At 45.5% G+C, this 27,572-nt stretch overlaps 1 protein-coding gene across 1 annotated transcript in view; it reads left to right on the top strand.

Annotated features, from left to right (window-relative positions):
• The window catches only part of gria1a (glutamate receptor, ionotropic, AMPA 1a), a gene marked incomplete at its 3' end in the record, with an annotated part of 56,902 nt that extends 33,898 nt beyond the window's left edge, over positions 1 to 23,004 (top strand). The window contains exons 10-14 of the mRNA XM_080008446.1: positions 10,353 to 10,551; positions 11,224 to 11,471; positions 15,195 to 15,309; positions 19,925 to 20,059; positions 22,777 to 23,004. Coding sequence (XP_079864572.1) covers positions 10,353 to 10,551; positions 11,224 to 11,471; positions 15,195 to 15,309; positions 19,925 to 20,059; positions 22,777 to 23,004 — 925 coding nt within the window. The remainder of the gene's footprint in view (positions 1 to 10,352; positions 10,552 to 11,223; positions 11,472 to 15,194; positions 15,310 to 19,924; positions 20,060 to 22,776) is intronic.
• Positions 23,005 to 27,572: the final 4,568 nt, after the last annotated feature.

Here is a 27,572-nt window from a genome sequence, read left to right on the forward strand (position 1 = left end):
TTCTTAGTGGCACAGTTCACAGCATGGGGCATCTCCGCCGGCATACCTTGACAAAGACGCACGGTGTGGCGCGCTCCCTACTCTGCCCTGCACGTGCACGCTCGCGACACGATGCCCCCACTCGGTCTGTGTGTACTTCTGACGGTGTATCCGGGTCAAAGGTTTGCGTTTTCCCCGCACGTTTGTGCGAGTGACTTGGTGCGTTGGGTGTGTTTGGGGCAACTGCACCACGACTAATAACAGAGATACATTGATATGGAAAGAAGTGTGCGTGTGTGTGTGTGTGTGTGTGTGTGTGTGTGCGTGTGTGTGTGTGTGTGTGTGTGTGTGTATACCAGTAGCCTCCACGTTGCGTTATTAATGATAAAAATAATAAATGAAACTATTCAAATAACATTAAACAATTTTATATTATTACTATGTGGGATAATTTGCATAGCCCACTTGAATAAGTTGAATTAGCAGCCTTTGGTGCGGCGCTGTAGGCTGCTAACAGCATTATCATAATATTCTCATTTTAGCTCAATAGTATGGTAATACTGACCTTTAGTGGGCTGGGAAAAAAAAAAAAAAAAAAACAAGTAGGAAGGGAGGCATTATTTAATTTTTGGGAAGAAGAAATTGCAGTTTTGGACTAAAGTAAGAGCAAATATATGTTTTTTAAATGAATACATTCATATAACTTATATCTAACTTATGTAACTATTGTGCGGCTCGGTGGCTTGCACTGCTGCCTCACTGCCTCCCCCCCTGCTCCCCCCGTCCCCAACATCAAGAGAGCGCCCAAATAAAAACCTGCAGAAGACTTTCCTGACCGCGAGATGGATCCAACACCTGGAATCGGGACCAGGCACCGACGTCGTGAAGGCAGTCCACTGATCCTGGCTGACCCCTGGAGGAGAGCCAACAAGGATGTGTGTGTGTGTGTGTGTGTGTGTGTGTGTGTGTGTGTGTGTGTGTGTGTGTGTGTGTGTGTGTGTGCGTGCGTGCGTGCGTGCTTTGCGGTTGCCGTCGCTCCCCGCATGCATGTGTGTGTTGAGGGCGGTTGCGCCTGTGAGACGAATGATGAATGATTCTTGATTCTCTTCTTGATTCACCGCTCGACCCGGCAGAATGCTTCACCGATGACAAGCTCACGGCGCTGCTGCAGCTTCCCACTGTGCTTGAACGCAGTCCAATGCGGCAAACGTTTTTAAAGCCTCAAAAAAGACTTCGGAGGTCACATGATAGTGTATCATTTGAGCCTGCTGTGAATGACAGTGGCATCACATTTCGCCTAAGACTAGTTTTGGCGATTGCTGCAGTACTGTACATCAGAAAAACCTAAGGTTGCCTACCGTAGGTTTCCAGGAGGAGGCGGTGCAACTTCCTGCTTCTAGTTTTGAGCCTCAGCACGGCTGAGATGATTTGCGCTGGTGCGAGCAAGTTTGTGACCATTTTCTGTTTAACATTCAAGGGATTTCTGGCAATATTGTGAGCTTCCTGTTTTTGAAAAGGTGATTTAATGTGTTGTTGTGTTTTTTTTACCTCAAGTGCTTTCTCAGCAGTAAAATGTTCAGTGAGCCTGTACTGTGAATAGTCGTGCTATGAAATGATTGAACCAATAAGAAATGGGTTGAATAAGGACAACCTTGTCCACTATCTGAGAGAGAGAGAGAGAGAGAGAGAGAGAGAGGGGGGGGGGGGGGGGGGGGGGGAGAGAGAGGGGGGGAGGGGGAGACAGAGAGAGAGAGAGCAGGCGAGCGGGAGAGAGAGGAGATGTAAGGATGAAAGCAAGCGACACACATTTGGGATTGCCCCGGTTGATGTTCATGGCCCGGTGTGCAGTAAAAGCAAGTGGCTCCAAAACACCTGGGAGCCACAGCAGCAAAAGGATTAAAGATAGAAACATTCTTCGGGGGCCCGCAGGCGCCACTGACCTCAGCAAAAGAGAAAATATTTTGCTCCCATTAATTACCTTTGTATGTTCGCAAAATTATACATATTTTTTAATCGGGCTGACTACAGGCGGTAATTGGCGTCCCAGCGTGATAAAACATTTCATCAACTTTCCGAGGCGTAGATAAGGGAAAGCTAATTAACAAAATCAAAAATACCATTTAATGTGAGACATCAATCGTGGAAAAAAAAAAAAAAAAATGATGTTGAAAAACATTTAAATGGCGGTTAGTTACGTTCGCAATGATGATGCAGAAATGCAGATGCCGAGGCTATGAATCCAATCCCGAAGGAAATTGTGATTTTTATTTTTTTTTTGCAGTGGCAATAACTAACGCAAATTCGATTTGTCGAGATTGAATTGAATATGTATTTTCTGGACTTTCTTAAAGTTTATCAAGTGGAACCCATGCTAAATGACAGGATTTTTGTTTTTTGGGAACTTTGAGCCCACGGTTCTTTGTCGAGAAAATAAAAAACGATGAATATCGAAATGCATGTATTATCATAGAAAGTGATTACATGCATCTCTTTCCTCATTGATAGTAGTTAAAGGGGACCTATTATACCAATTTTCAACAGGTTCATATAGAAGGTCTCTGTGGTCCCCAAAACATGTCTTTGAAGTTTTTTCGCTGAAAATACCACTGGGATTATGCATTCCAGCCATTCTAACATGCCTCAAAACCATCCTGTTTCTGACGCTCCGTTTCGGTGTGTGTGTGTGTGTGTGTGTGTGTGTGTGTTGCATAAAATGAAAATGAGTTGTATGAAGTATGTAAACTTTCACCGTTTTTTCACTTCATCAATCCACCAAAATCTGTTTCTGAACAAACAGCAGAGTTATTTAAAAAAAAATTACATTTCCCTTGTCTGCAGTTTTGCCACGGACAGTTGGTATTTATTCCTCATTCTTTTCAAAGATTTGTGCTGGTCTGTGAAGCCAACAGAGCAGTTCCCGACGGCGCTTGGTATTCTCCAGCCGCGGGTGGAGTTCGGGGGAAGGTTCTAATTCTTATGTGTCTCAATGTGACGTAGGAAGGAGACACAGATCTGAACGGCTTGTTGAATCACATGTTTCCTGAAATAGGGAGCCCATAATAAACGGACTGGATTGTCCTATTTCACAGTTTGCGCGTAAGTAGGTCCATCCGAGCCCCAATGTGCGCAAGCACTGAAAAAGTGAGTTTTGCATAATAGGTCCCCTTTAAAAAAAAGGTTGTGCTGCATTTTATTTCCAATTACCCCGATTTTACTGGAAAAAAAAGACACAGTTTGAAAATTGCAGCACGAATTTTGAGAATTTTTTTGTGAAAATCTGTGCCTCAAACTAATGCTAATATTAACGAATGTATGTTTTTTATTTATTTCTTTGTACGTGAGTTTGTGTCGACTTTCGTGGTCGCATAAATGTGTCTTCCTGTTCATTCAGCTGACTTTCTAATCCGACAAGGGAAGTAGTAATACATAACATTATATAAAAAAATATAATAAAATATAAATATGATATAGTAAAAAAAAAAAAAAAAAAGGAGGAACTGTAGCAGAAAACTTCTGCGTTCCTGATTTGTATTAGAATCACACTATAATTAGAGACCATTTTCTCTCCCATTTAAACCTCTGTAATTCCTAATCCATTGTAATGTGGCCATTACTGGCTCATTTTTTACACTTGCTAAAGTCATTAGTCATGCTAATTAGCATATCGAATAGAAGGGGGGGGCGGTCTGGGGAATACTAATGAGGGTTCAGCGGTTCAGCAGATTCTCTGCGAGCCGACGGCCCAGATCATCAGATGGGAGGGAGATTTGGGCCTGCCGTTCAGAGATACCGCACCCAAATAACAGCGGCTGGAAATTGGTGACGTGGGGCGCATTCACGTTTCCAATTATCCCCAACTGTGTTAACGATTCTAACGCTGATTGGGTATTTTTTTATTTTTTTTTCCCTCGTTGTTAATTTCAAAAGGTCAAGGTTCCGCCAATTCTCGAAAATATAATTTCCATAATACTCAGGAACTTGAGACCCCCAAATTCACAAGTAATTGAATTAAAGGTCTTATAATTAAAAGAAAAAAGGGTCTATTTATTTGAAAAAACAAAAAAACGGATGAGGGTCTCAGTGGAGTCTTTTCTTCCTTGGAATACAAAAGGACATTTATTATTTTTATTTATTTATTTAATTGTATCTATTTTATTTAAGACGTATTTATTTATTGTATTTATTTATTTTATTTTACATTTTAAATTATACTCTTTTCTTTCTTTAGTTTCCTCTTTTTTTTTAACGGGCAAAGTTTCATGAATGGAACATGTTCGTAAGTGCATGAAAGAATACGGGAAACCTGTTGGGTGGTGTATTTGGTGGTGTTGCATGGGTGATATATAGGGATGAGTTCAATCGCGACAGAACTATCAATACTGATCAACAATACGGACACACATCAGTATCCTTATCGATGCTCCGTACTTCAATTTTCTTCAACACATCTCGTGGACAGAATCACCCCGTTCTTTTGCGCAGAAAAGTTCCCTTTTGGCCTCCACGCACCCGAGAGCGCGGCGGCCGCGCCTTGACTTGTGACGCCATTGGTACGGACATAAATCCAGCTGTTTGAAACCCTTTAAAAATGAGGGGGAGAGACTCGTTCTCATATCCGATGCGAGAGCGCTGCCCTGCCTAGACAAGGTCGAGCAAGTATTTTCGGGGGAAAGTGTCTTGGCAGCAGCCGCTTTGCTCTGATGGTCTAACTTAGAATTTTGCCCACGTTGTGCTCGTACTTGTCGGGGCTTCATGAGGTCGCTTGTTATTACCCACCGCCCAACAACTTTCCGTGCACACATTGCATTTCGTTTTTTTTCTTCTTTGCCTATTGTCTGCTGAATAAGTATGTCAGAAGTCAAATAAAGTCACTCGGCTTACCGTGCTGCAAGCCTTTATGCCGATTTCTATTCTCTTGTTGTTAACGCCTCACAAGGTCTTTTTGGCGCGTGCTCACACCGACGTGTGTGTGAGGTTTGAAGAAGGCGGAGGTCCCTCGGAAACACGGAGGTCCCTCAGAGGGAGGTAGCGCCTGTGCCTTTTCGCAGTCGTCGTACGGTGGGATTGGACACGACGCGGTCAACATTGATTCACAAAGAGCAAATAATTACCGCCCTGCTTGCTCCGGTAGCTACGGCAGAGAAAAGACGAGAAAACACCCACGCGCGCGCGCACACACACGGACAGCCAAACATCAGCACAATAGAGGGCCTGCGCCTTGTCAGGTTGGATGGGAGAGCAGCAGACGGCCTTTGTTATATTTGTTACGTATTTTCCACCGCCTCGGTCGGTCAATAGAGGTTTTTTGGTTTTACAGCAGGAGACGGAGGAGGGGGGCATTGTGAGTCTTCTGATGACTCGCAATTCTTAGAGAGATTTTCAAATGACTTCTGTGATCCTCTTTTGCGTTTTTTATTTTTTTTAATATTCCCAACAGAGCCGGGGGAAAAAAAGTTAGCATTTGAGTCGTGAATTGCTGACCGTGACGTCGACTCGCTTTGGGAGGTTAACGTCTGATATGAGCTTAAAATTTGGGTCGGACGACGCTTAATACCGCACACAAAGGATAGGCCTGAAGCCATTCCTGAGCGTCAGATGCGTCTGCGGCTAAACATTCTGAGCGATGATGTCAGACCTCGATGGCGGGGGCGAAGACTGGAATTAGATCGCGTCAGATCGCTGGTACCGAATGTGCCGCCGCGAGCGACAGCTAAAAGGCATCCCAGGTGCAATAGGGATCCCTTGGCTCCAAAGCCAGAAGGTCAGAAAACGCATATAACCGCGGTGCCGGCGAACCGTGATCGCGGAATGTAGAATCCCCGCTGCACTGGTCGCCCGTGGGAGTGGGAAAGAGAAGTCTGATCTCAAGAGGGGAGTCACCGGACACAGTCTGGATGTGCCCGGAGGACGCAATATGCCAGGGCCCGTCATGATCAGTGTGGCCCGTGTCAACGTTTAGTACGACGCAAGGCTGCATCAAGTCATACTTGAAATGCTCATGAAATGAATCAGAACCCGCAATGTGAAGGACGGCTAAATGCTGCCGATCGCCCTGGGAATCGCCCTCCCCAGTTTACAAGCGGCGTGTGCTTTCCAGTTACGTTTATTTTCGACGGTCCGTCAGAGCGAGCGGAGGCGGCTCTCCCCCTGCTATAAAAGCAGGTCAGAGGTCGTGGAGTCAGGATGGTGGAGAGTCGGCGTGTGAGTAAAAGAGTCCTGCGCCCCCTGTCGAGTAGCTCCAGGACGCAACATCAATATAAGGTTTTGTTTCTGCCCCGGTCCCCAAAAACAGTCAAGGGCTACACACCGTGAGCGCTACTTGCTGTGAGAGAGGCCGGAGTTCGGGGTCCATGGCCAAAATAACAAACAGAACAAAAGGATACTCCTGACAAAAGTTATGCCTAAACCCTTAGCGAACAAAGGGCGCTTGCTGTCCCTGACTCTCTAACCGAACAAAAACACGGGAAAAACATCCATGAAAATGGCGACCCACCCCTACTGCTTCATGCTTAATACCTAAAGAGTATTTACAAAATGTACAGCAAGAATAATTAGGTGTCAACCCAAAAATAGATGCTCGTAAATTAAAGTTATCAAAGATCATTTAACACAGTTATCAATTAACACAAGTACACAAAGATTTTGTGATGTTCAGAGGCCGAGGAGAAACAAAGGTCTGCTGTCAACCTTCATTCCCCCTGGGACTGGAAAACCAGGAAGTTGTCTCCAGCAAAGACAAAATAAACAAACATACAAAATGCAAACCTAATACACCCGGAAATGATTTGATGACAGCGACGCTTTTGGGACGGTTTGCGGGTTGACGGGTTATTACTCTTGCTTTTTGCTCTGTGGGCTTCCCAGTTGATTCATTCTCAGCGACCCTGCTCTTTTTGGCGTTTCTCTTCCACCGTAGGCAGACGTAAAAAAAACAGGCTCGCTCGTCGTAGCCACTGGCTCAGAGCAAAGTGAGCGGAGATGCAGAGCGATGGTGGCTCGTTCACGGGGAAAAATGCCGTTAAATACATTCTGATGAAGATTATTTTGACGTTCTGCATGCATGGTATGCTACGCAATGCCGTTTTTTTGGGGGGGGATGGAAAAATCTTTCTTTAGGGTCATAAAGGGTCAACATTAAAAAACTGTTGTTAATCCCGAGGAGCTACACCAACGTCATGCGATTAGTCCCGATCGTTTATTGTAATCATTTGACATATGTATGCTCACCTGCAGGTTGTTTACATGCTGCATGCTGAAACACGCATGGGGACAAGACGTTGTGTTCATTTTGTTGGACGCACCGTTTTTTTTTGTTTTTTTTTATATTTACGGTTACTGCCTTTGAGACGGCGCTTTTATTCCTCCCATTACTTTCTGCCGTTCATCGTTATGCTCAACAGTTGTAAAGTAGTGTTGTGAATAATTGATCGATCATCGCTCTAACAAGGCAATGAAATTATAGTGCTGCCCGGAACATTTTGCTTACTGTGATAAGACGGCTTTGTTAATGTTTCAAAGAGGCAGCGAGGTTCGCCGCCATGGCCGCCGCCGCCGCCGCCACCGCTCTAATAATGCATGAGATGGTGGAAGGCTGGAGGAGCGGAGGGGGCTTCGAAAGGAGCCGGCGGAGGACGGCTGAAAAGGTGTGCGTCTGCAGGAGTCTGCTGCCAAACCCAAACTGGGGCACGCCACTGCTGCAGGGAGCCCGGGCGCCGGGACTCCTCCACCTCCTCTACCTGCCAGAGAGCCTCCTCTCTCCCCTCTCCTCCTCCCTCCCCCTTTTTTCCGTCTGCCCGCGGCCTTTCATCTGCGCGCAAATCCTGCGCTTAGTCTGTTTCGCTCTTTTTCACGTCGGTCAGTCGGTGTTTCTTTATTTGACACGTCTGTCTACCCAGCCCCTCTTTCTCGGTCTCGCTCTCTCTCTCTCACTCTCTCTCTCTCTCTCTCTCACTAAAAGCAGTGTTTTATGTGTGTGCCCCCAGTATCAGTCTGACTTAAGAGATGGTCCCTCTGTGTTAATAAGTTTAGCGGGACGTGTGTGTGTGTGTGTGTGTGTGTATGTGTGTGTGTGTGTGTGTGTGTGTGTGTGTGTGTGTGTGTGTGTGTCTGTGTGTGTCTGTGTATGTGTGTGTGTGTGTGTGTGTCGGCGCGGGTGTGTGTGTTTGTCCATATTCGGTTTACGGTTTAAAGGGACACAACACACCCAAATACCCACCAGCATAAATAGGACATTAAAAAAAGGTCAGGATGCATTTAGTGTCCTCATAAACTGAAAGGCTTTGACGATGCCGTTTTTTTTGTTTTTTTTTAATATGTTGTATTTATCTCATGATTTACGATCATGATTCAAAATGTAATAAGGTTCATTAAATCTAAATAATTCCAACTACTCTTGATTTTAAAGGGTTTTCTAGCTGACTCTATAAACCACCTACACAGTACCTGGATTAAATATGTGTGTAGTGCCGCTCTCACTGCTCTCCCAGTCTAAAAGCAGAGCCCTGTTTGCCCTGTAGCTCACAACAAGAAAGGCAGAGCCAGACAGCGAGCAGAACATAAAGAGAGGATGGGCGGGGGAGCTGGGAGAGAGAGAGAGAGAGAGAGAGAGAGAGAGAGAGAGAGAGAGAGAGAGAGAGAGAGAGAGAGAGAGAGAGAGAGAGAGAGAGAGAGAGAGAGAGAGAGAGAGAGAGAGAGAGAGAGAGAGAGAGAGAGAGAGAGAGCCGTGTACCGCCGGCTGCAGAGGAGGTGGCGGTTCGCGGCCATTTTTCCCTCCGTCTAACAGCATCGCGTTAAAGCGTGAGGGATTCTGGACACCGTGTTTTGTGTCTGTGTGATTATTATTAGTATTTTTATTTACACGTGTTATCTGCAGGTCGGATGTTTTTTGTTTTGTTTTTTGTTGTCTTTTACCCGAGCGCACCGCGGTATTTTCTCAGACGGGCGATGAAGTTTGATCGATCGGGTTGATTACACCTCAACCGAAATCCTTCGCTCTCTTTTCTCCCGTGCATCAAACGTGAACTAGCCCTGGACACAAATGACCCCCTGAGCGGCGCTGGGTGAGGTAAACCGCTCGGAACGACTATCCGCTGCTGGGGTTGGGGTGCGCGAATTCCATCACTTTGATTAAACTTGAGTGAACACCGAATGAGGACCCGGGAGAGGGGCCTTCAAAACCCGCTCCCTCCGTCTCTCACTGCGCAAACAACATGCAACCCCTCCCTCGCTTTTCCTCACTCGTCCACGAAGTAAAAAAAAAAAAAAATAGGCATGAATCGCTTTGCCGGGCGCTCCGGCGTTCTGCTGACAGCTTCACATTCCTTTCAAAGGCGTCCGCGCGCCGCTTGCCCGGCTCCTTCTTCCCGAGGCATCTGGCTTTCATCGTCTCAAAATCATCCTTAAACGGTTGTTTTTTTTTGTTGTTGTTTATTTTTCTTTCTTCCTTTGTTGCCTTTCATTCCGTTTTCCCCTTTTTTTTTTTTCGTACTGAACCGCGCGCCGCGTGTTCGTGTTTGACTTCGCTCGGCGGGTGTAAAGGTGAGCCGCGAGGCGACCCTTTTTGTTTTTGGGGTTTTTTTTCTCTGTTTTTTTTGACGGCGTGGGCTTGATCCGCCGCCCGGCGCTTGTCAGAGCGGAATGAGAAAAACGAAAAGAAAAAAACAGATTTTCTGTCGTCGTCGTCGTCGTCGTCGTCGTCTGAGCCGGCTCCTCTTTGGGCGGAGCGAGAGAGGGCGAGAGAGAGAGAGAGAGAGAGAGAGAGAGAGAGAGAGAGAGAGAGAGAGAGCGGGAGGGATTGAGCTCACAAATCAGTTTATTCTTTCTGTTTTTGAAGGTGCAATTACAATACTAACCAAGTGTTCTCCCCTATTAATCCCCGGCAATTAATGCACGTGTTTTCCATGAAACATATTGGCAAATTTCTTTAAGTGAGATTGGTTTGCCAGGCGGGACGCCAAGTGGGCCTTTGTAGCGCCGGTTATCTCGTCCCAGCACATTGGACTAAGCCCTCCAAGCCGAGCGGAGCGCTGCACGCGAGGGGGGACCGTGACGCAATTTGGGTCAAACGTTAATCGCAGGGTGGGTAGAGAGATGGATTTAGTTTGTCTGTTTGTTTTCCTAATTACTGTCAGCGAAGGGGGGGGGGGGGGGGGGAGTCTTCCGGCCGCGCGTTGGTTTGATTTTGCGTTATCTGTTTTCCTTTTTCCTTTTTTCCTTTTTTTTTTTTTTTAATATGAATAACGCGACCGGAGCGAACGGGAAGCTCATGAACATTTTATGAACTCCCCCCCCCCCCCCGCCTGTGTGTGTGTGTGTGTCTCCCCTGGTTTGTCGCCGGGTTTACGCCGCCCCCCCCCTGTCCCCTCTGCTTGCAGGTCCCTGTCGGGCCGCATCGTCGGCGGTGTGTGGTGGTTCTTCACCCTCATCATCATCTCGTCCTACACAGCCAACCTGGCCGCCTTCCTGACCGTGGAGAGGATGGTGTCGCCCATCGAGAGCGCCGAGGACCTGGCCAAGCAGACGGAGATCGCCTACGGGACTCTGGACGCCGGCTCCACCAAGGAGTTCTTCAGGGTGAGGATGAGAGGACGGACGTGCACATCACACACATACGCACACGCGATTCTGGGCTCTATAATTATATAATAGAATTAACTGTCCGTGTTCTATTAAATATACATTAAAATCGATTGAAATTAACATTTTGGTATTTTTTTGTATTTTCAGAGCTTACAACAGCTTATTGTGCGTAATCACCGGGTGTCATGACGTTTCACCGCATATATGTTTGACCTCTTGAACTTGAACTTGAATGAATAACCCAAATAAGATGTTATTATGGATAAGGTGTTGTTGTACACGAGTCTGCATCATTTTGAGTCCTTCGACCAGCATGGCTTTACATGGCTTGTTCGTCAATGGAAATATCCAGTGGAAGTTAAGTCGGGGTCGGGAGCAGCAGAGAAATTAGGTTCTTTGCGTTGCATATTTTAGCAGAGAATGTCCTAAAAATCCCTTCTGTTCCGTGTTTTTTACGTCCGTCAACCTTTTGCGGAATGAATGACCCCATTAAGTAGAAGGTGATCGAACGAGCTGTAGCGTGCATGAAAACGCACTGATAGACACAGACATATTCACATACTGTATAAATTGTATTCGCCAAAAACTAGAGGAAGCCCACTTGTCTCATTTTCCTCTTATATTTGGTTCCCAAATGCCTCCCCCCTTGGCGTCTTGTCGATCCAGAGGTCCAAGATCGCCGTGTTCGAGAAGATGTGGTCCTACATGAAGTCGGCCGACCCGTCCGTGTTCGTCAAGACCACGGACGAGGGCGTGATGAGGGTGCGCAAGTCGAAGGGCAAATACGCCTACCTGCTGGAGTCCACCATGAACGAGTACATAGAGCAGAGGAAGCCCTGCGACACCATGAAGGTGGGGGGCAACCTGGACTCCAAGGGCTATGGCATCGCCACACCCAAGGGCTCCTACCTCAGGTAAAGCTCGGCCCAAGACAAGCCTCTGGAGCTGCAGCTTCCAGCACGAGCCATCTCATTCATCAGAGCACTCATCCTGCAAAAATGCTAGCGTCACCTTAAAGTCGTGTCTCGTCCATTCCTCCATGGTTGCTTTTTGGTCGCCTTGAAAGCATGGATAGAATAAGTTCCCCATTGTGTTTAAACCGTGGTTTTTTTTTTTCTTGCTTTTCTGTTGGCGCCATCGCACTTTTGGTTTCCATAGTCAGGTCGCATCATGCATGCTTGCTACTGTCTCTCCTGGAGATCGTCCCTTGGTTTCGTTTGTGTGTGTGCGTGTGTGTGTGTGTGTGTGTGTGTGTGTGTGTGTGTGTGTGTGTGTGTGTGTGTGTGTGTGTGTGTGTGTGTGTGTGTGTGTGTGTGTGTGTGTGTGTGTGTGTGTGTGCATGTGCGCGTGTGCGTGTGTATCTATCCTAAGCTTTTGTCTGGGCTGAGCACTAGCACAAGTGGCGAAGGGCACCAATGAGAGGTCCCCCCTCCTCTTTCAGAGACACTTCTGGGTTTTTTTGTTTTTTTGGTTATTTTTCTGACTGCCCCCACATTACACTAAGCCTACTCTACGGCCCCGCTGTGGCTGCCTGTTTGATTTGGGCCGCTCCAGAGCCGCGGCACCTTCTCAAACAGACAGAAATGCGCACGCGAATATTTAAGACGAGCACGCCGACGCCCACACCCACACTCATGCACACCGAAAATATGCATCGCTCTCGTGTACTGCTGTGTGCCTGTGCAGATACTCAGGGATGCTCAGACACTCCAGCATTGGAAAGCCCTCACAGCCAGCACACGCATGGATACACCCACGCCCACCCACCCACACACACACACTCAGACACACACACACGCGCGCGCACACACACACACACAGACGCACACACATTCTTTCGTGCACACTCACTCCCGGGCTGCCTGCATTCCCATTATCTTTCCGCTCCATTATAAATTTACAACTCGTCTTGCTTCTCGAACCAGTAGGGCACTCGAAGCAGAATTACCGCTAAAAGAGATTGTCTCCCATATGCCCACTTTTCCACTTGTGCCAGGGCCATGAAATCAGTACACATGAACAGTTTTTTTTGCTATAATATGAATGATACGTAATGTTGACATGTCGTCCCCCCCCCCCCCCCCCCCCCCGCCCCATTGGTACAGGAACAGAAGCTGTCATTTCATATCCACATCTCACCTAAATCAATCTCCCATTTCCCCCATTCCTCTTCTTGATGAAAGACTCTGGAGGGGGTAGTGGGGTGGGGACCATCTGAAGCTTTTAATCTATCTCTAATAAGCTTCATTTATTATAATGAAGGAAGCCATATGGGCAGGCTTCATTCAAATGGGCTTAGCGTCCTTCCAGCCGTCCGCCTTGGTAGACAGCCAGAGGTCAGAGCCCGGCAACTAGAGACAACTTGGCGCCTACCGCCTCGCTTTGGGGGCCCATTTGAATTTCACACAAATTTGATCTCGTGCAGCGGGACCACTGCTGGATTAGTGATAAGACAAGCGGCGCAATCAACCCCACCGCCCTCCTTTCACCCCCAGCCTTCAGCACCAGCTCTCTGAAGCGGCGTAGGACAGCCGAGGATGAACACCCCATCCCCCCCCACCCCCCCCATCATTGATCTCTGACGGTGTTAATTACTAGCGGAGTGATGTATGGTGCTCTGCCGCCGCCACACTGGGCATTCACAGACATCTGATCCTGTCGGGGAAGATGGGTTTCATTAGCACTTAATGAGCATTTATGATTGGAAATATCGTATTAAAGGATGGAAATTGGATCCTAACAGCATTACTGTCATTGTCAGAATTTAAATTGACCCGTTGTTGTTGTTCAGACTCGCGTGAATGTCCTGTGAATTGCGAGGCTTCGGCCACGTCTCCAACATATACTGTATGCATTAAGTGCTGCATGTGTACAATAAAGGAATGGTTTGAATCTCTTTTAGGTTGGCACTTGTTTTATACTCAGTGCTCGTGCAGTACGTAGGTAGGTTTCATTCCCGCTTCAGTTCAGCCTTTTCTCCATACTGGACGCATGGCTCCGTACTCCCATTAATCGTTGCAATGCAAGTAATAGGGGACAAATCCACAAATCCAAACTTGTTTATTTACGTTTAACCTTTGAATTTGCAAAGTTAGACTGCTGTATCATTATGTTTGCTTTGGCTGAATTGTGGAGTGAGTTTTAGCACTGAACGCAGATCATTATCATCCCATTACTTGCATTGAACTTCTGATGGGAGTATGGAGCAGCATGTCAAGTATGTAGAAATGGCTTGACTGCTGCAGGAATTAAGCCTCTCTAGTGAACCCTGTACTTTGAAATCAATGATAAATATTATTATTAATAATGATAATAATAATAATAATGATAATAATAATAATAATAATAATAATAATAACTCTTCTTTTTATAGGATGTGCTGATTGTCTGTCCTCCAAACAGACAAAATGTTTATTATATCAATGAAGTGTACTGTACTGTTTTTCTATGCATATGCTGTTCCTGTTTTCATGCTGGCATCCACCCATTTGACTGAACCCATCGATGCCATTCCATTATTAACACAACTGACCAACTAACCACTGACCAGCAGGTGTTGAGATCGACCATCCATGATCACACACAGTGATTTCTTTCTTTCTGTCTTGAGTCACTGGGCTGAGAAAGAATTCAGAGGTTTTACCAGCTCCCAGGACGCCCGTGTTTCCCTACAGCTGTGTTGTGCACTCCTGCTTGTGGATAATGGCCCTCTGCGTCTCCCAATGAAAGACAGGCAGACTATCACTGATGCATGTGAAATGGTCACTGTGGAACTGGAAGTGGATTGAAGAAAAACAAAGGAAAATTCCCTTTTGAAAACAATGAGGGTTATTTAAAAAAGTCAAAGAATTATGATTGAAAATGGATCATCCTGCCTGTCTTTCTACGGATGCAGAGAGTGCTTTTTCACAGCCTGTCAGCTATAGGAAATACACACACATACTGTAAATACTTGAACAGAAAGAGAGAGAGAGAGAGAGCAAGTCCTGATGGAGATGTTTTGAACCTGGTGGTTGAAATAGACGGTGTTTCCTCTCTTGCGCTGCAGCATATCCCTCCCCCAAAATTGGAAGAATGAGATCAACAGTTAAGCAAAGAAATGAACTTGACAGCATAAGTGCCCGGTGCCCAGTGCGCATTTGTCCCAGCCGCTTTTTTTTTTTTTTTTTTTTTTTTTAATGGACCGGTCTCTAATAGGTGTAAATTAATCATCACAGGCCCCCTAATTTGGCTCGGCGCAGTTAAGTGTTGAATGCGGAGAGGTTTGGTTGCCATGGCGACCGTTATATGCCGGAACCGCAGAGGGGAGATTACGGTCTGCGGACGGACCGCCGAGTCTAAAGCATCTCCAGTTTCGCGGGCGCCTGCTCTGCCTCCCTCTGAGGCCCCTGCTTGGTAAAACCTGACTCGACTATGGCCACCCAGCATTTCAGCCCATTAAAAGATATATGACTAACATATGTACTGTTAGCATGAAAACTCCTGCTCCATATCAGTAGCCATGTAAGCAGGAGGGTTGAGTAACAAGTCAATGTTGTCATAATCACCACCACCGCCACAGTTACAACCCAATTCTGCTCTATCTGTCCCATAGACATGTCTCCTAATGGCTATCGTTTTCACTTATCGTTTTCAAGAAACCCAGTTAACCTGGCAGTGTTAAAACTGAACGAGCAGGGCCTCTTGGACAAATTGAAAAACAAGTGGTGGTACGACAAGGGAGAGTGCGGCAGCGGGGGCGGGGACTCCAAGGTCAGAGCCAGTTTGACTAACCCAGCGGGTAACCCACTGCCAATACAGGGGGGATGCGGGGTAACCGGCAGGCCCACGCTGCACCGCCGCTCTGGCAAAACACCCACCTACTCTGAAAAATGAAGGGTGTCCCTCAAGCCAGGGTAATTGTTTTGGCCTTTTATAGACTATATAGAGGACCCGCGGAGGGCAAAACAAAGCTATATATGGCCTCCGCTGGTTGAGTAAAATAGACAACTATCGGTTGTTAGGTCAAACCTTTAGCTGGATTGTGTCCATTTCTGCACCCATCCAGTGACTATCTTATTATTGTAAAGATCTGGTCCTCAATATCGGACGTTCTTGAACCAATTCGACGTCCTTCTTGGTGAGCAGTGTGCCGGTTACCCAAAGTGATATAGTAATACACATCTACTGCCTTAGGGAGCCAGTTAACAAAGCTAGATGGAGTATTAATGCATATCACTTTGACTCTGACTGATTTTTTTTAACCATGTGTCACTGCTGTATCTGTGTGTGTGTGTGTGTGTGTGTGTATTTTACTGCCTCTGTGTCTCTGACTGAATAACATAAAATAACATGGTGTGTGATGTTATTTATGTTATTTCCTTTTGGTCGGAAGAATCCCAGTAAACCTAGCGGTGTTGAAACTCAATGAGCAAGCCGTCTTAGACAAACTGAAAAACAAATGGTGGTACGATAAGGGAGAGTGTGGCAGCAAGGACTCCGGCAGAAAGGTCAGTCTTCAAAACCCTGTCCTGTCACCTCACAGCACCTCCCAGCACAACCCTGAACTTATCCTACACCAGCCCTCCAGAAACCCCCCCCCCCAAAACCCCCCGACCCACCTCGCAACCAGACCCCCGTGCCCCCAAGGGCCCCCAATAGCCTCAACAGCAGCACTGTGGTTACTCTCTCTCCACACACTGATGGCCTCACGTTGCATCACATTTACTCATAACTGCAATTGAGGCAATTGTTTACAGTATTCTTAGTCGACGATCGAGACATCTGCCCCCCCTCAAACAAGTTCAGTGAGGCCTCATCTAGAGATGGTGATTCTTGCATTCTAGATTTGATCGCAATCATTCAACACACTCACACATTTTTGCACCAAAAAACCAATTGACCCAAAGATTTTTTTTTATTTTATTTTTTTATTGTTGTACTTGTTTCGTCTTGGAAGAGTAGGAAAAGTCAGTGTGGAGAGATTATAACATGAAGCTATGTTGGAATGCCCCCACCCTTGCCTTTTTGGCCCTAATACTGACTCTGCCCTGACTTTCTCTCACTGTAACATGGAGTGTGCATGTTTGGATGCAAACCCTGTCAAACTTTTAGGCCCCGAATCACACAAACTGCAACAGACGACAGTACCTTTGCATGCATTTACTCTCAAAAACAAATAGCACTGGTAAATGGCCTATAATATCAAGCACAAGCATACCCCGATAGGGCAATTTTGAATCGATAGTTACTGCAAATGTCAAATTTTCATTTTTAATTACATAGTCACAAATATACCTCTAGAATATTATCACATAGTTATTTGTTGTCAGAATAGGCTTTTATGATAATAGGGTTTACCTGCTACCAGCTGTTTGCAAGCAGTCATGGTTGGTCTGCACAGTTCCTTCCCACAGACTTGATATGGCTCCAAAAGAACAAATTACTACTATTGGAGATGCAATTACTGAAATAATTCCTTACTATGCTTTCACAAAATTAAGGCTAGGTTATCCAAAATGCATGCAGCATCAATGAAGTATTGAGGTGTTGATTTTATTGAATGGAAATCTTAAAGGCCACCTCCAGACCGTTTCAAGCCCCGCTCTCCCGCCCTCGTTCTTTCCTCCAAATCCAAAATGAGGGGTTTAGTGTGATTAGTATTTGATCGTCACACATTAGTAACGCCATGGCAACCGGTGATTAATGGAACCAAATTCACACCGACTGGCTGACATCGATAGCTAACGAGAGGGGGGAAAACGAACACGGTGACCACTTAAATCTGAAAATGATGATAGATAGATGACACACACTCAATTGAATTGCTGTCAAAAGGTTATAGTGTGGAGAACAAGCCTGAAAAAATGTTTTAATTTCACAGTTAGTGGGCATATGTCACTTTTCGTGAAGTGTCATTTCAAGAGTTTGAAAGTTTGAACTTTTGGTGCTTAAATCAGTAACTTCTCAAAAATGTTGAGTGGTGACTGGTTGAATAGAATGAACTGTAGCAGTGTATGCCATGGAAGAATAGTTCAGAAATGGCAAAGAATTCCCCAAAATACTGAAGGTGGCCTTTAAGATGTGAATGTGGCTAATGGGTTGGGAACCAGTGCCGTTCGTTCTACCCTCACTTAAAGGTTGTATCAGTAGGGTTTGCCGTCCTTGGTGGAATACCATCAAACGTTGAAAAGAAGCATACAAATTGCCAGCATTAATAAAGCGATTTTGCTGCAGCATCTCAAGTAATGGTGTGTGATTTCTAAAAATAATTACTTCAAATCCCCGTCCAAGCATTCTAGTCTGTGTAGAGGCAATAACAACTTTAGAAATAAAAAATTGCACTCGCCTCACACGGGTGCCAATTTATGTAGCGTTGGTATGGTTTATCAAACTATTAAATGATCATAACAAATTACTTTTATTTTGATAACCAAGAGGAAGTGGACTTGCACTCACGGCCGGCTATCCAAAGACATTTATAAAAAATGGGGCACCACCTCCAACTTAGGAGGAAACAAAAATAACCCAAATGAACTAAAACTGATCAGTCTCATAAGGATTTGAGCAATTCTCCTGATACATTTACCCCTGTCTTCTATTTTTAAAAAACACAAGCCGACAAACTTCTTTCTGATAAATGGGATTTATTTTATCATGCTAAATAATTGAATAAACAAAATAATAGTATACTATATGATCAAGAAAATAACCAAATAAATACAGGATTTAAAATTAGGTAACAACTTCAACTCAGGGACAATAGTGAGGTAGGTAGTTACATCACTCTTTATTCAAAACGATAATGGCGCGACGTGCGCTACGGGAAATTAACGTCTCAAAAGATTTAATGAATTTAATTTGACATTAACTCGGAGCAGATTGGAAGCCTTTGCCTGACTTGTCACCGAGTCAGAGGTGGGAAGTTTCAGTAGACCCCAAAGTTTGACAGTTTTGAAAGTTTGTAGACAACTTTGTATCTACGGTTCGTCTGACGGTAGTTTGGGCTACGCCGTGTGGGTTTCCGGCCAGTGGTTGCTTCCCAGGCGAAGCCGGACGGTTAACCGAGCAGATGAGGTCCTGACCATGGCCTGCTACGAGGCGACTTCCCTTCAGAGGGCCTAAACCGCAAGGTTTAGTGATACCAAAATAATATAAAGAAAACACAGTCCTGCAGTTGGCTAAATGAAGCAGACTTGTTCGGTGAAAATTCAACCGCGCGCAGATTTTGGCGAGAGCAAAACTCAAAGAAAAGACGTTGCAAAACTGAAACTAAAAATAATGGAGTTCTCTTGAGCTGAATCTGTTTGCACAGCGATGAACGCTTGATTATTTTCATAGAGACACCTACAAAAATAATGTTACTTTAATCACTGGCTGATTTAACACCGACTCACATCAATAGAGACTTAAACAAATGAGAAGATCCATGGTGTGTCCATGGTTACGACAGACTTTCTGGAGAGAAAGCTCTCAGCATGAGGCATAGTTCAAAGGGAAAGAACGTGCGCGTGTGAGACAGAGACAGAGAGAGAGAGAGAGAGAGAAGGGAGGGGTCAGTCTCTGTTGACCAGGTCTCCAGCCTAAATAATAAAACACAGTCATTCGGGGATGAAGGTAAAATTTAGCAGCTCCGGGGTCTCAGCAAGGGTTCACCCCTTGGGATCACTGAGGAGACGCGGTCCGGCAGACCCGATATGTCTGTGAAACTCTCACCTCCTGAATTCGGGAAGCAAGGCAAGGTTGCTCTTGCCACGTGAAAATCTTACTGATACAGCCATTAAGTCGGGTAGCACCAACCAGTTGAATTCTTGACCCATAAGTAAAACCGCTTCCTGCACATCACATATCTTACAATATTTAAGGAGAGTAAGATTTAAAAAAAAGACAAAAGTATTTTTCAAAACCCCAAATTGTTGCATACGTTTAGCTACATTCGTTGAAACACCTTGTCAGGGGATTTAGATCTGTTCTACTTCTAACACCCTTCACATGCGTTAAGGATCAGGATTATTCAATGAAGAAATGCCATTCCAAATAACTGTTACAGACATAACACACATTTCAGATATAAATACTCAAAATGTGATCTCAGCGATAGAATGCTTTGGCTTACATGTATGACGTATTTACACTGTCTATGCCTATGCCTACGCCCCCAACACTGATCTTGTTTTCTTTTGCGTGATGTGAACCTTTAAGTTTCATACGTGTCGTCCCGTCCAGTACGTTACACGTGTGATGTAATTCCCTGTGTCTTTTTGAGTTTCTGTGTCAACGTATTTATGTGTGTGTATTTGTGATTCCTACATGTGGGTCTCCGTGTTTAGCCAAACTAGTGATGAGGTCTCTCTTTGCCCCGCTTTCCTCCACTCCCCAAAAACCGCAGGACAAGACGAGCGCCCTGAGCCTGAGCAACGTGGCGGGCGTCTTCTACATCCTGATCGGTGGCCTGGGCCTGGCCATGCTGGTGGCGCTGGTCGAGTTCTGCTACAAGTCGCGAACCGAGTCCCGCCGAATGAAGGTGTCGACCGCGCGAGCCGCTGCAGTCTCAGCCGCTCAGGCCTTTCACTGCTCAGCCTTAGACAGTGGTGCTAGCGCCCCCTACACAGAGCTGCAGAGCTACGGCCTGTACGCCAACAACACGGTTAAGATATAAGGGGCAGAGCGCGGCCACGGGGTAGGAAACGCTGTGGTCAAGCCGTGATGATGATGATGTTGATGTTGATGATGTTGATGATGATGTTGATGATGATGATGATGATGATGATGATGATGATGATGATAACATCTGCCTCCTCACCCCCTCCCCCGCCCCGCCCATCTAACCATGATCACAGTAGAGCCCCTCTCACGGCTTCCACCCCAGTGCAAACGCTCTCTCCTGTTCCTACTTCTCCTTCCTGCAGCTTTTTCACTCCCTCTATACTTCTATACTTTCCTATTTTTTGTAGCGTGCAAGGTATCATTTGATTTTAAATTGCCCTTATGCCTGTTTGATACTGTATAGTAGAGAGCCTTCAACTTTTTAGGCAGTAGTTACAAGCTGCCAACAAACAGCTATTTACATCATGCAAACACGTTTATTTTAAATAGTTTAGCGGGTTTTTTTTATTTGGTCAAAACAACTGGAGTAGGCTGCTAGATATGTAATGATACCATTGAATTATTTGGATTATATTGGATTGCATATTTATTTGTAAATTATTTATTTAATTTGTTTTCAAAAATGATTTTTTATTTTATTATATCGGTGCTGTTGTGCCCATGACCATAGCTGGGTTTACACAGTGGTATAGGCTTGACTTACACGCTGACCTTAGAACTTATACTGACCTCAAAAATTAAGTAGTTTGCTTGTTTGCGCAGATTAATGATCATTGATGTTCTAAAGATTCTCTTTCCTACCTTGACAGTAAATATATAACATACAGTAAAATATAAATATATATAATATATATATATATATATATATATATATATATATATATATATATATATATAAATTGTTTCCACAACACGGGTGCAAAGGCAATTTGAAGCAAACGGGTACAGTGACCTTCCTATGTCTTTCTCCACCCTGCTCCCTCTTTTCTCCGTTGTGCTGCTTGTCTTGCAATGTAGGTCCCATCGTAGTGCGCATCCTATCTGTGTGCCATGAGGACGGCCCGGGGCCGCCGCCATGTGTTCCATCACCGCTTTGAGCGAAGAACCAGGGTTCACCCCAGGGTTAAACCCATTCAAAACCTATGATTCAAATTTGAAATATGATCTGGGGCAACACATTTTATAAGCACTTGAATCACAAGGATGTGTTTGTGAGGCCCAGAAAACCTCGCATTAGATTCTTAGTTCCGAGTCTTAGTTTGCATCAAACACCGCCAGACGCTCTGAAATCTGAATCAGTGACTGAATTCATCCAAACGCATTTTTAATGCAGAATATTTTAGGCAAGTAAACCGGCGAGAAAGGCCAAAGCCAGGGAGTCGTCTTCTGCAGCCGGAATTTCTGGTATTTTTTTAATCAGCCCGTGAAAAGACACCTGATAAGTATGCTTATCGGATTGGCTGGAAGCCTATTAGTCCAGCGGTGCCTTTTATGCTGTTTGGCGAGCAGGGGAAAAACAAAGCAGATCCAATTAGGGGCTGTTGTAATTCTCCAATCCCCACACAACTTACAGGTTGCTCCAGATCACATTGGACTTCGCCAAATTTAATCAGCTATGGAGAAAGAGGCGTTGGAAAGGCTGGCACCCACACACACACACACACACACACACACACACACACACTAACATCACACAAACACAAACATCACACATCATTAGCGCTGCTTTTGGGCCCGCTGGCTTTAATTGTATTAAATCCAGTGGAGCAAACTTAAACTGTAGAATGGAGCAGTAAAGCCAATGAGCTCAGGCTCGGCTCCCTATCGAACCGCCCACACTTCTGCCGCGCTCCTCCTGTTCCAAACGTGAATAAAACGATGAATTATGTCGACATGCCGGCGCCGCGTTCCTCCACCTGTGAATAACACAGCGGACAAGATGGAGGCAATGAAAGCCAACCACCCCCCTAGCCATATACTATGCTCGCGGAGAGGCTTTTTTTTTTTTTGTACATCAAAAAGCTCCACGAGCTCCAACATTACGAAGGTGACATTAACAGCCATTTGCATTAAAATATCCAAGTAATAACAATGATGCAAACACGTATGGTGAAAAAAGTCACCCTACACCCCCAACTTTTTCCCACAGGTTTGAAATACACTTGTGGTGGCAGGGATGGGGGGGGGGGGCACCAACATGAATTAAGTGTTTCACGTCCGTGTCTTCCGACGTGACACCGGAGAACGAGTCCCCGAGTTAATCGATCCTTCTCGTGGACGGATGAAAAAAAAAAAATGCTAAAATGGGTCGACGCCACCCCCACACACACACACACACACGCACATACACACACACACACACACACACACACACAAAACTCTTCCAATCTGGACGATTCACAAAAGTCATCCAAATTGATGTGGAATTAAGCAACATTTGAGGAAAGTGAGTTGTTTGCATCCCTGTGATGAGTTGCAAAGCCAGAGGAATGGCCTCAGACCTTCGACACATCCTAAAAACCTTTACATTCCCGTGCCGCCCGCTGATGCTCGTGGTCGCCGTGTCAGTGATTCCCCTTGCCCGCGGATGACCCGCTGGCTCACCATTGTTTCATTTTTGGTTGTCCCCGACAGCAATCCATCAACGACGCCATGCACTGCTCCACCCTGACCCGGATGAGCGGCAACGGGAGCGGCGGTGGCGGCGTCGGCGGCGGCGGTGGTGGCGGCGGCGGCGGTGGCGGCGGCGGAGGCGGCGGCGAGAACGGACGCCTCCTCACCCACGACTTCCCCAAAACCGTCCAGACGCTGCCCTGCATGAGCCACACCGCCAGCATGGGACTGGGCGCCTCCGGCATGTGAGCGCGCCACGCGGGGGGCGCGGGCGTGGCGGCGTGTGCAGGGGGGGGTCGGCGGTGCGGACGGGGAAGAGCGTCCGAGACTTTGTGACCGAACAATCGCGGCCGCCGGGATTGACCCGCGCGCAATTTTTTTTCAGCACAGAAACACAAAGCAAACCACGCCCCCCCCCCCCCCCCCACCGCTCCCGCCGACCCCACCCCCACCACCACCACCACCCCCCGCGCGCTGGCTGCCAAACTGCCCCGACCGCACCTAGAGACCAAACTGCCAAAATGCACTCACTTTAAACGACGGACGAACCCAGACATATTCTGTTTTCGTTTTGTTCGTTTTTTTTGTTTTGTTTTGTTTTCTAAAGAGGAGTTGGAAAAAGAACGAAAGGGGCGGGGGGGGGGGGGGTGATTCGCAATAAAGGAGCCGTCGCTGAGGGGTGCGTTTTTTGGCGGGGCTTTTTTTTTTTTTCTATTCTTTTACATCAAAAACCGAAAAAGAGAGAGAGAGAGAGAAAAAAGAGAGAGAGAAAGCCAGGGGTTGGAAGCCGTGCCTCTACTGGGATGCCAAGCCTGCTCCGTCCGTCCGTGTGGTGTGTGCGATGTCTTCACCTGGGCCCCGCCCTTCCTCTCGCCCACGGCGCCCTCCCCTGTCGGGAACGACACGGCGGGAGGAATCGTCGATGTTGTTGTTTCTATGTGGATGCCGTCCTCCTTCATCTACACTCCACAGCGCTCCCGGTCGGACGGAACGCGGCGGTGTCGGCGTGCCGACGCGGTTTGAAGCCGCCGACGGCGCTGAACTTTGTCCAAAATGTTGGATTTTTTTTGCTTTTTGTTTGTAATCCTCTTCAAATACGCGGGCCGACGACAACAGACGATCCATTTGCTGCTACGCCTCATTTTGAACACGCCATGCCTTGTCTTTGTGCCACACGCCACGACTCACAAAACGCACACACGCGCACGCACACACATGGGTGCACACACACACACACACAGAAACACACCTTGTTGCTACTAACATCATTCCAGAAAGAAGGTAGAGAGAGATTTTTTTTTAGGGGTTTTAAGGATTAGGAGCGATCCGGCACGGAAAAATAACGACCCCCAACTGGTTTTTTTTAAGTAGGAAGAACGAGAGACGAGCGAGAGAACGTGGGCGCCGAAAAACAAACAAAAAAAAAGTGTACAGACAACACTGTGTGTGCCGCCGCAGCGTAAACACACACACCCACACACACACACGCGCGCGCCCGCCCGCGCACCCGCGAGAAGACGACGACATCTCACTTCATCCGAGGAGGAATTTTCTAGAGTTTCTATCGTTGGAGTGCTTTCTGTAAAAAAAAAAACGAAACAAAAAAAACCAATTCAGTCATTCCTACAGTAATTGTGATGTCTAGTATTTTACTTTAATTTGAGTTGTATTGATGAAATGAGCAGCGCAGTACAGTACTGAGATGGACTCTTCCAGTGTGATTGACAGATTTGACACAACCAAAATGAATTTGTCATTCAACACAATTTTTTTTTTTTTTGTTGTTGTTTTTATTTTTTGCTCACTTATATGTCAAGAAAACAAAGATCAGGGTCAAAGGACCTGAACATTCAACACTATATTTGACTTTTTTTTCCAGAATCAAGATATTTAATAATGATTCATTTGAGTGGGCTTTATAGCCCATTCTACAACAGATACGTATTTATTTTATTATTATTATTATTATTATTATGCACACAAACACAGTATAGTTAAACCTTTTATTTCCCTCATTTCCAGCTTAACAAAGAATTTAACACAAGGACTGAACAAAATAAATCACACATCTAATTCTACACACAGCCATAGCAACAACAAATAGGACGTCAGAAGTTTCTCGTGTTGAATCCTAAATCTCTCCGGCCTATTATGTAAATAAAGAAAGCCCCGTCCCCCCAGCAAAAACATCTGTTCCCCCACTTCCCATGATTCCTCATTGCACCAAAATTTAATTTTTTTTCCAACCTGTGTGTGTGTGTGTGTGTGTGTGTGTGTGTGTGTGTGTGTGTGTGTGTGTGTGTGTGTGTGTGTGTGTGTGTGCTCCTCTTCCTTTCTTCCAAGGTTGTATGGAAGAAGACACAGCACAAACAGTCTTTGGCGGAGCGTTTACCTTTCAGACGATGTTTTTCTACGCCATGACGAATTTGTAAAAAAAAAAAAGAGAAAAAGTAAAAGACACTGGATATCTGTCACATAAAGGCGCGTTTTGGGGAGTGGTGGGTGTGTGTGTGCCGCACTTCAAGGGTGTTAAAAAAGAGAAGAAAAAAAAAAAGGGCCAATGTTCAATAACCTGTAGATGCAAATGTTGTTCAAGAACCAGGTAAGGCTGATTTCGTTTGGATTTTTTATTTATTATTATTTTTTTTTTATGCTGTGTTTTTTATATTTGTTTTGGTAAATTTAATTAATTCAGTTTGAGTTTTCTGCCATTTTATCTTTTTTTCTTTCACTTTTCGACAAAAGCTATTTTATTACGACTCTATCAAGGGTGCAATGTGTCGAATATTCAGAACGGACTTGGCAGAAATGGAATATAATATTCATAAGTATGTTTTAATTAGTGCATAATCCCATGAAAATAAGAATCGTACGGGATAATAAAGGGGTAATAAGGGATTCCGTTTGTTGCAGTCTGCAACCTCACCGCTAGATGCCACTAAATTCCACACACTGCACCTTTAAGTGACAGTTGGTTCCACCTGGAAACCTTGTTATGGTTTTTTGTTGTTGTTGTGGTTGTTGTTTTTTCTAAACATCACTATCAAAACAAACAAACAAAAAAAAAAAGGTGTTGCTGAGTTTAAATATGAAAAACAATTAAAAAAAAAAAAGAGAAACGATGGAGAATATACATAAGTTCATGTATGGATTGGAAGAGGTATGTACGTAGCTTACAAGACTTTTGGGAAACAACATTTTTTTCTAGCCAAAGTGTCCTGAAGGAAGTCATCATGCTTTTGTAACTGAATAAAGGAATAAGCTATTTCCATTCGTTTGCCTTTTTTTTTTTTTCCTTCTCACTCGTCTCCAGCTGACGCCGTGGGCCGACGGGAAGCGCTTTCAGACGTTTGGCTTACAAAACGTACGTTTGAGACTTACCGCTTCTTTCCTGCCACGCCGGGTCTGAGTAAATTATTCACAGATATGCGGAAATAACCCAATTTCTGCAGGATTTATTAGCACGTCGTTTACCGGGTGGTGCCCCCCCCCCCCCCCACCACCACCACCACCACCACCAACACCACCATACGCAGTCTTTTTTTTTTAATCCATCTGTTTGGTTTTTTTATATTTAATTTCATTAATAGTGACTGTAAAACCATTTGCATGTATGTGTGTGTGTGTGTGTGTGTGTGTGTGTGCGCGTGCGTGCGTGTGTGTGTGTGGGTGTGTGTGTGTGTGTGCGCGCGTGTGTGCGTGTGTGTGCATGCGCGCGTGTGTCTGTATGTGTGTGTGTGTGTGTTTTAGTGTGTGTGTGTGTGTGTGTGTGTGTGTGTGTGTGTGAGGGCGGGAAAAAGAGGACAGGTGTTGAACAGGCAGAGAAAACCTCTCATGCTACGGTGTTTTCTTCTTGGTGTTGTTCAGACTAATAGGATGTAGAAGGTTGTTGTGGCGATACAAATGCACTGTGTCGTGTCGTGTGTGTGTGTGCGTGTGTGCGTGCGTGCGTGCGTGTGCGTGTGTGTGTGTGCGTGCGTGCCTGCGTGCGTGCGTGGGTGTGTGTGCGTGTGTGCTTGTGTGTGTGTGTGTGTGTGTGTGTGTGTGTGTGTGTGTGTGTGTGTGTGTGTGTGTGTGTGTGTGCCTGCGCAGTGGAGACAGATAGCAGGATGTCACACTGTGTCGCACCCCGTCATTAGTGGCATCAACGACCGGAAAAGCCCTACCGCTGCTCAAACACTCTCTCTCTCTCTCTCTCTCTCTCTCTCTCTCTCTCTCTCTCTCTCTCTCTCTCTCTCTCTGGCAAAAGCCTACAATTAACATCCCTCTCCCACTCTTCTGCTCCCTCTCCCTCTCTCTCTTTTTTGCCCGCTCTATTTGGCCAGAATGTAAATGGACTGGTGTGAGAGGACTTCTTACTCATGTGGTTCATTGAAGTGACTGCCGTGCTGATGTGCAGTGTAACCACGCCGCCTTGAGTACCGCATGATTGTGCATTTTTTTCATGATAGTGATCCTCCGATGTCCATCAATTGAAAAAGGCCTTGAAAGGGTGCGGAATATACAAGAAACGTTTTTGAGAAGGATTTGAAAAGTAGTTCAGAAGTAGTTCGGGACCAATATTTCGAGACCCGACAAAACAAAACTGAAATTTAATATAATATTTCTGTATATATTTATATATAATATATTAGCTTTTTCATCATAAATTTAAGGTAACACAAATAATTGTTATTGATATTTGATATTGATATTGTCATTAATAACAGTTCCCTTACGGGTCCCTTAAGTTGCTCAAATAATGGTAACATATTTCTGAATGTTATTCTTTATCCGTCTGCAACCACAAAAACAATGATCAGCATACAGGCATGACA

Source organism: Zeus faber (assembly GCF_960531495.2).
Source record: "Zeus faber genome assembly, chromosome: 10".
NCBI classification, from domain to species: Eukaryota; Metazoa; Chordata; class Actinopteri; order Zeiformes; family Zeidae; genus Zeus; species Zeus faber.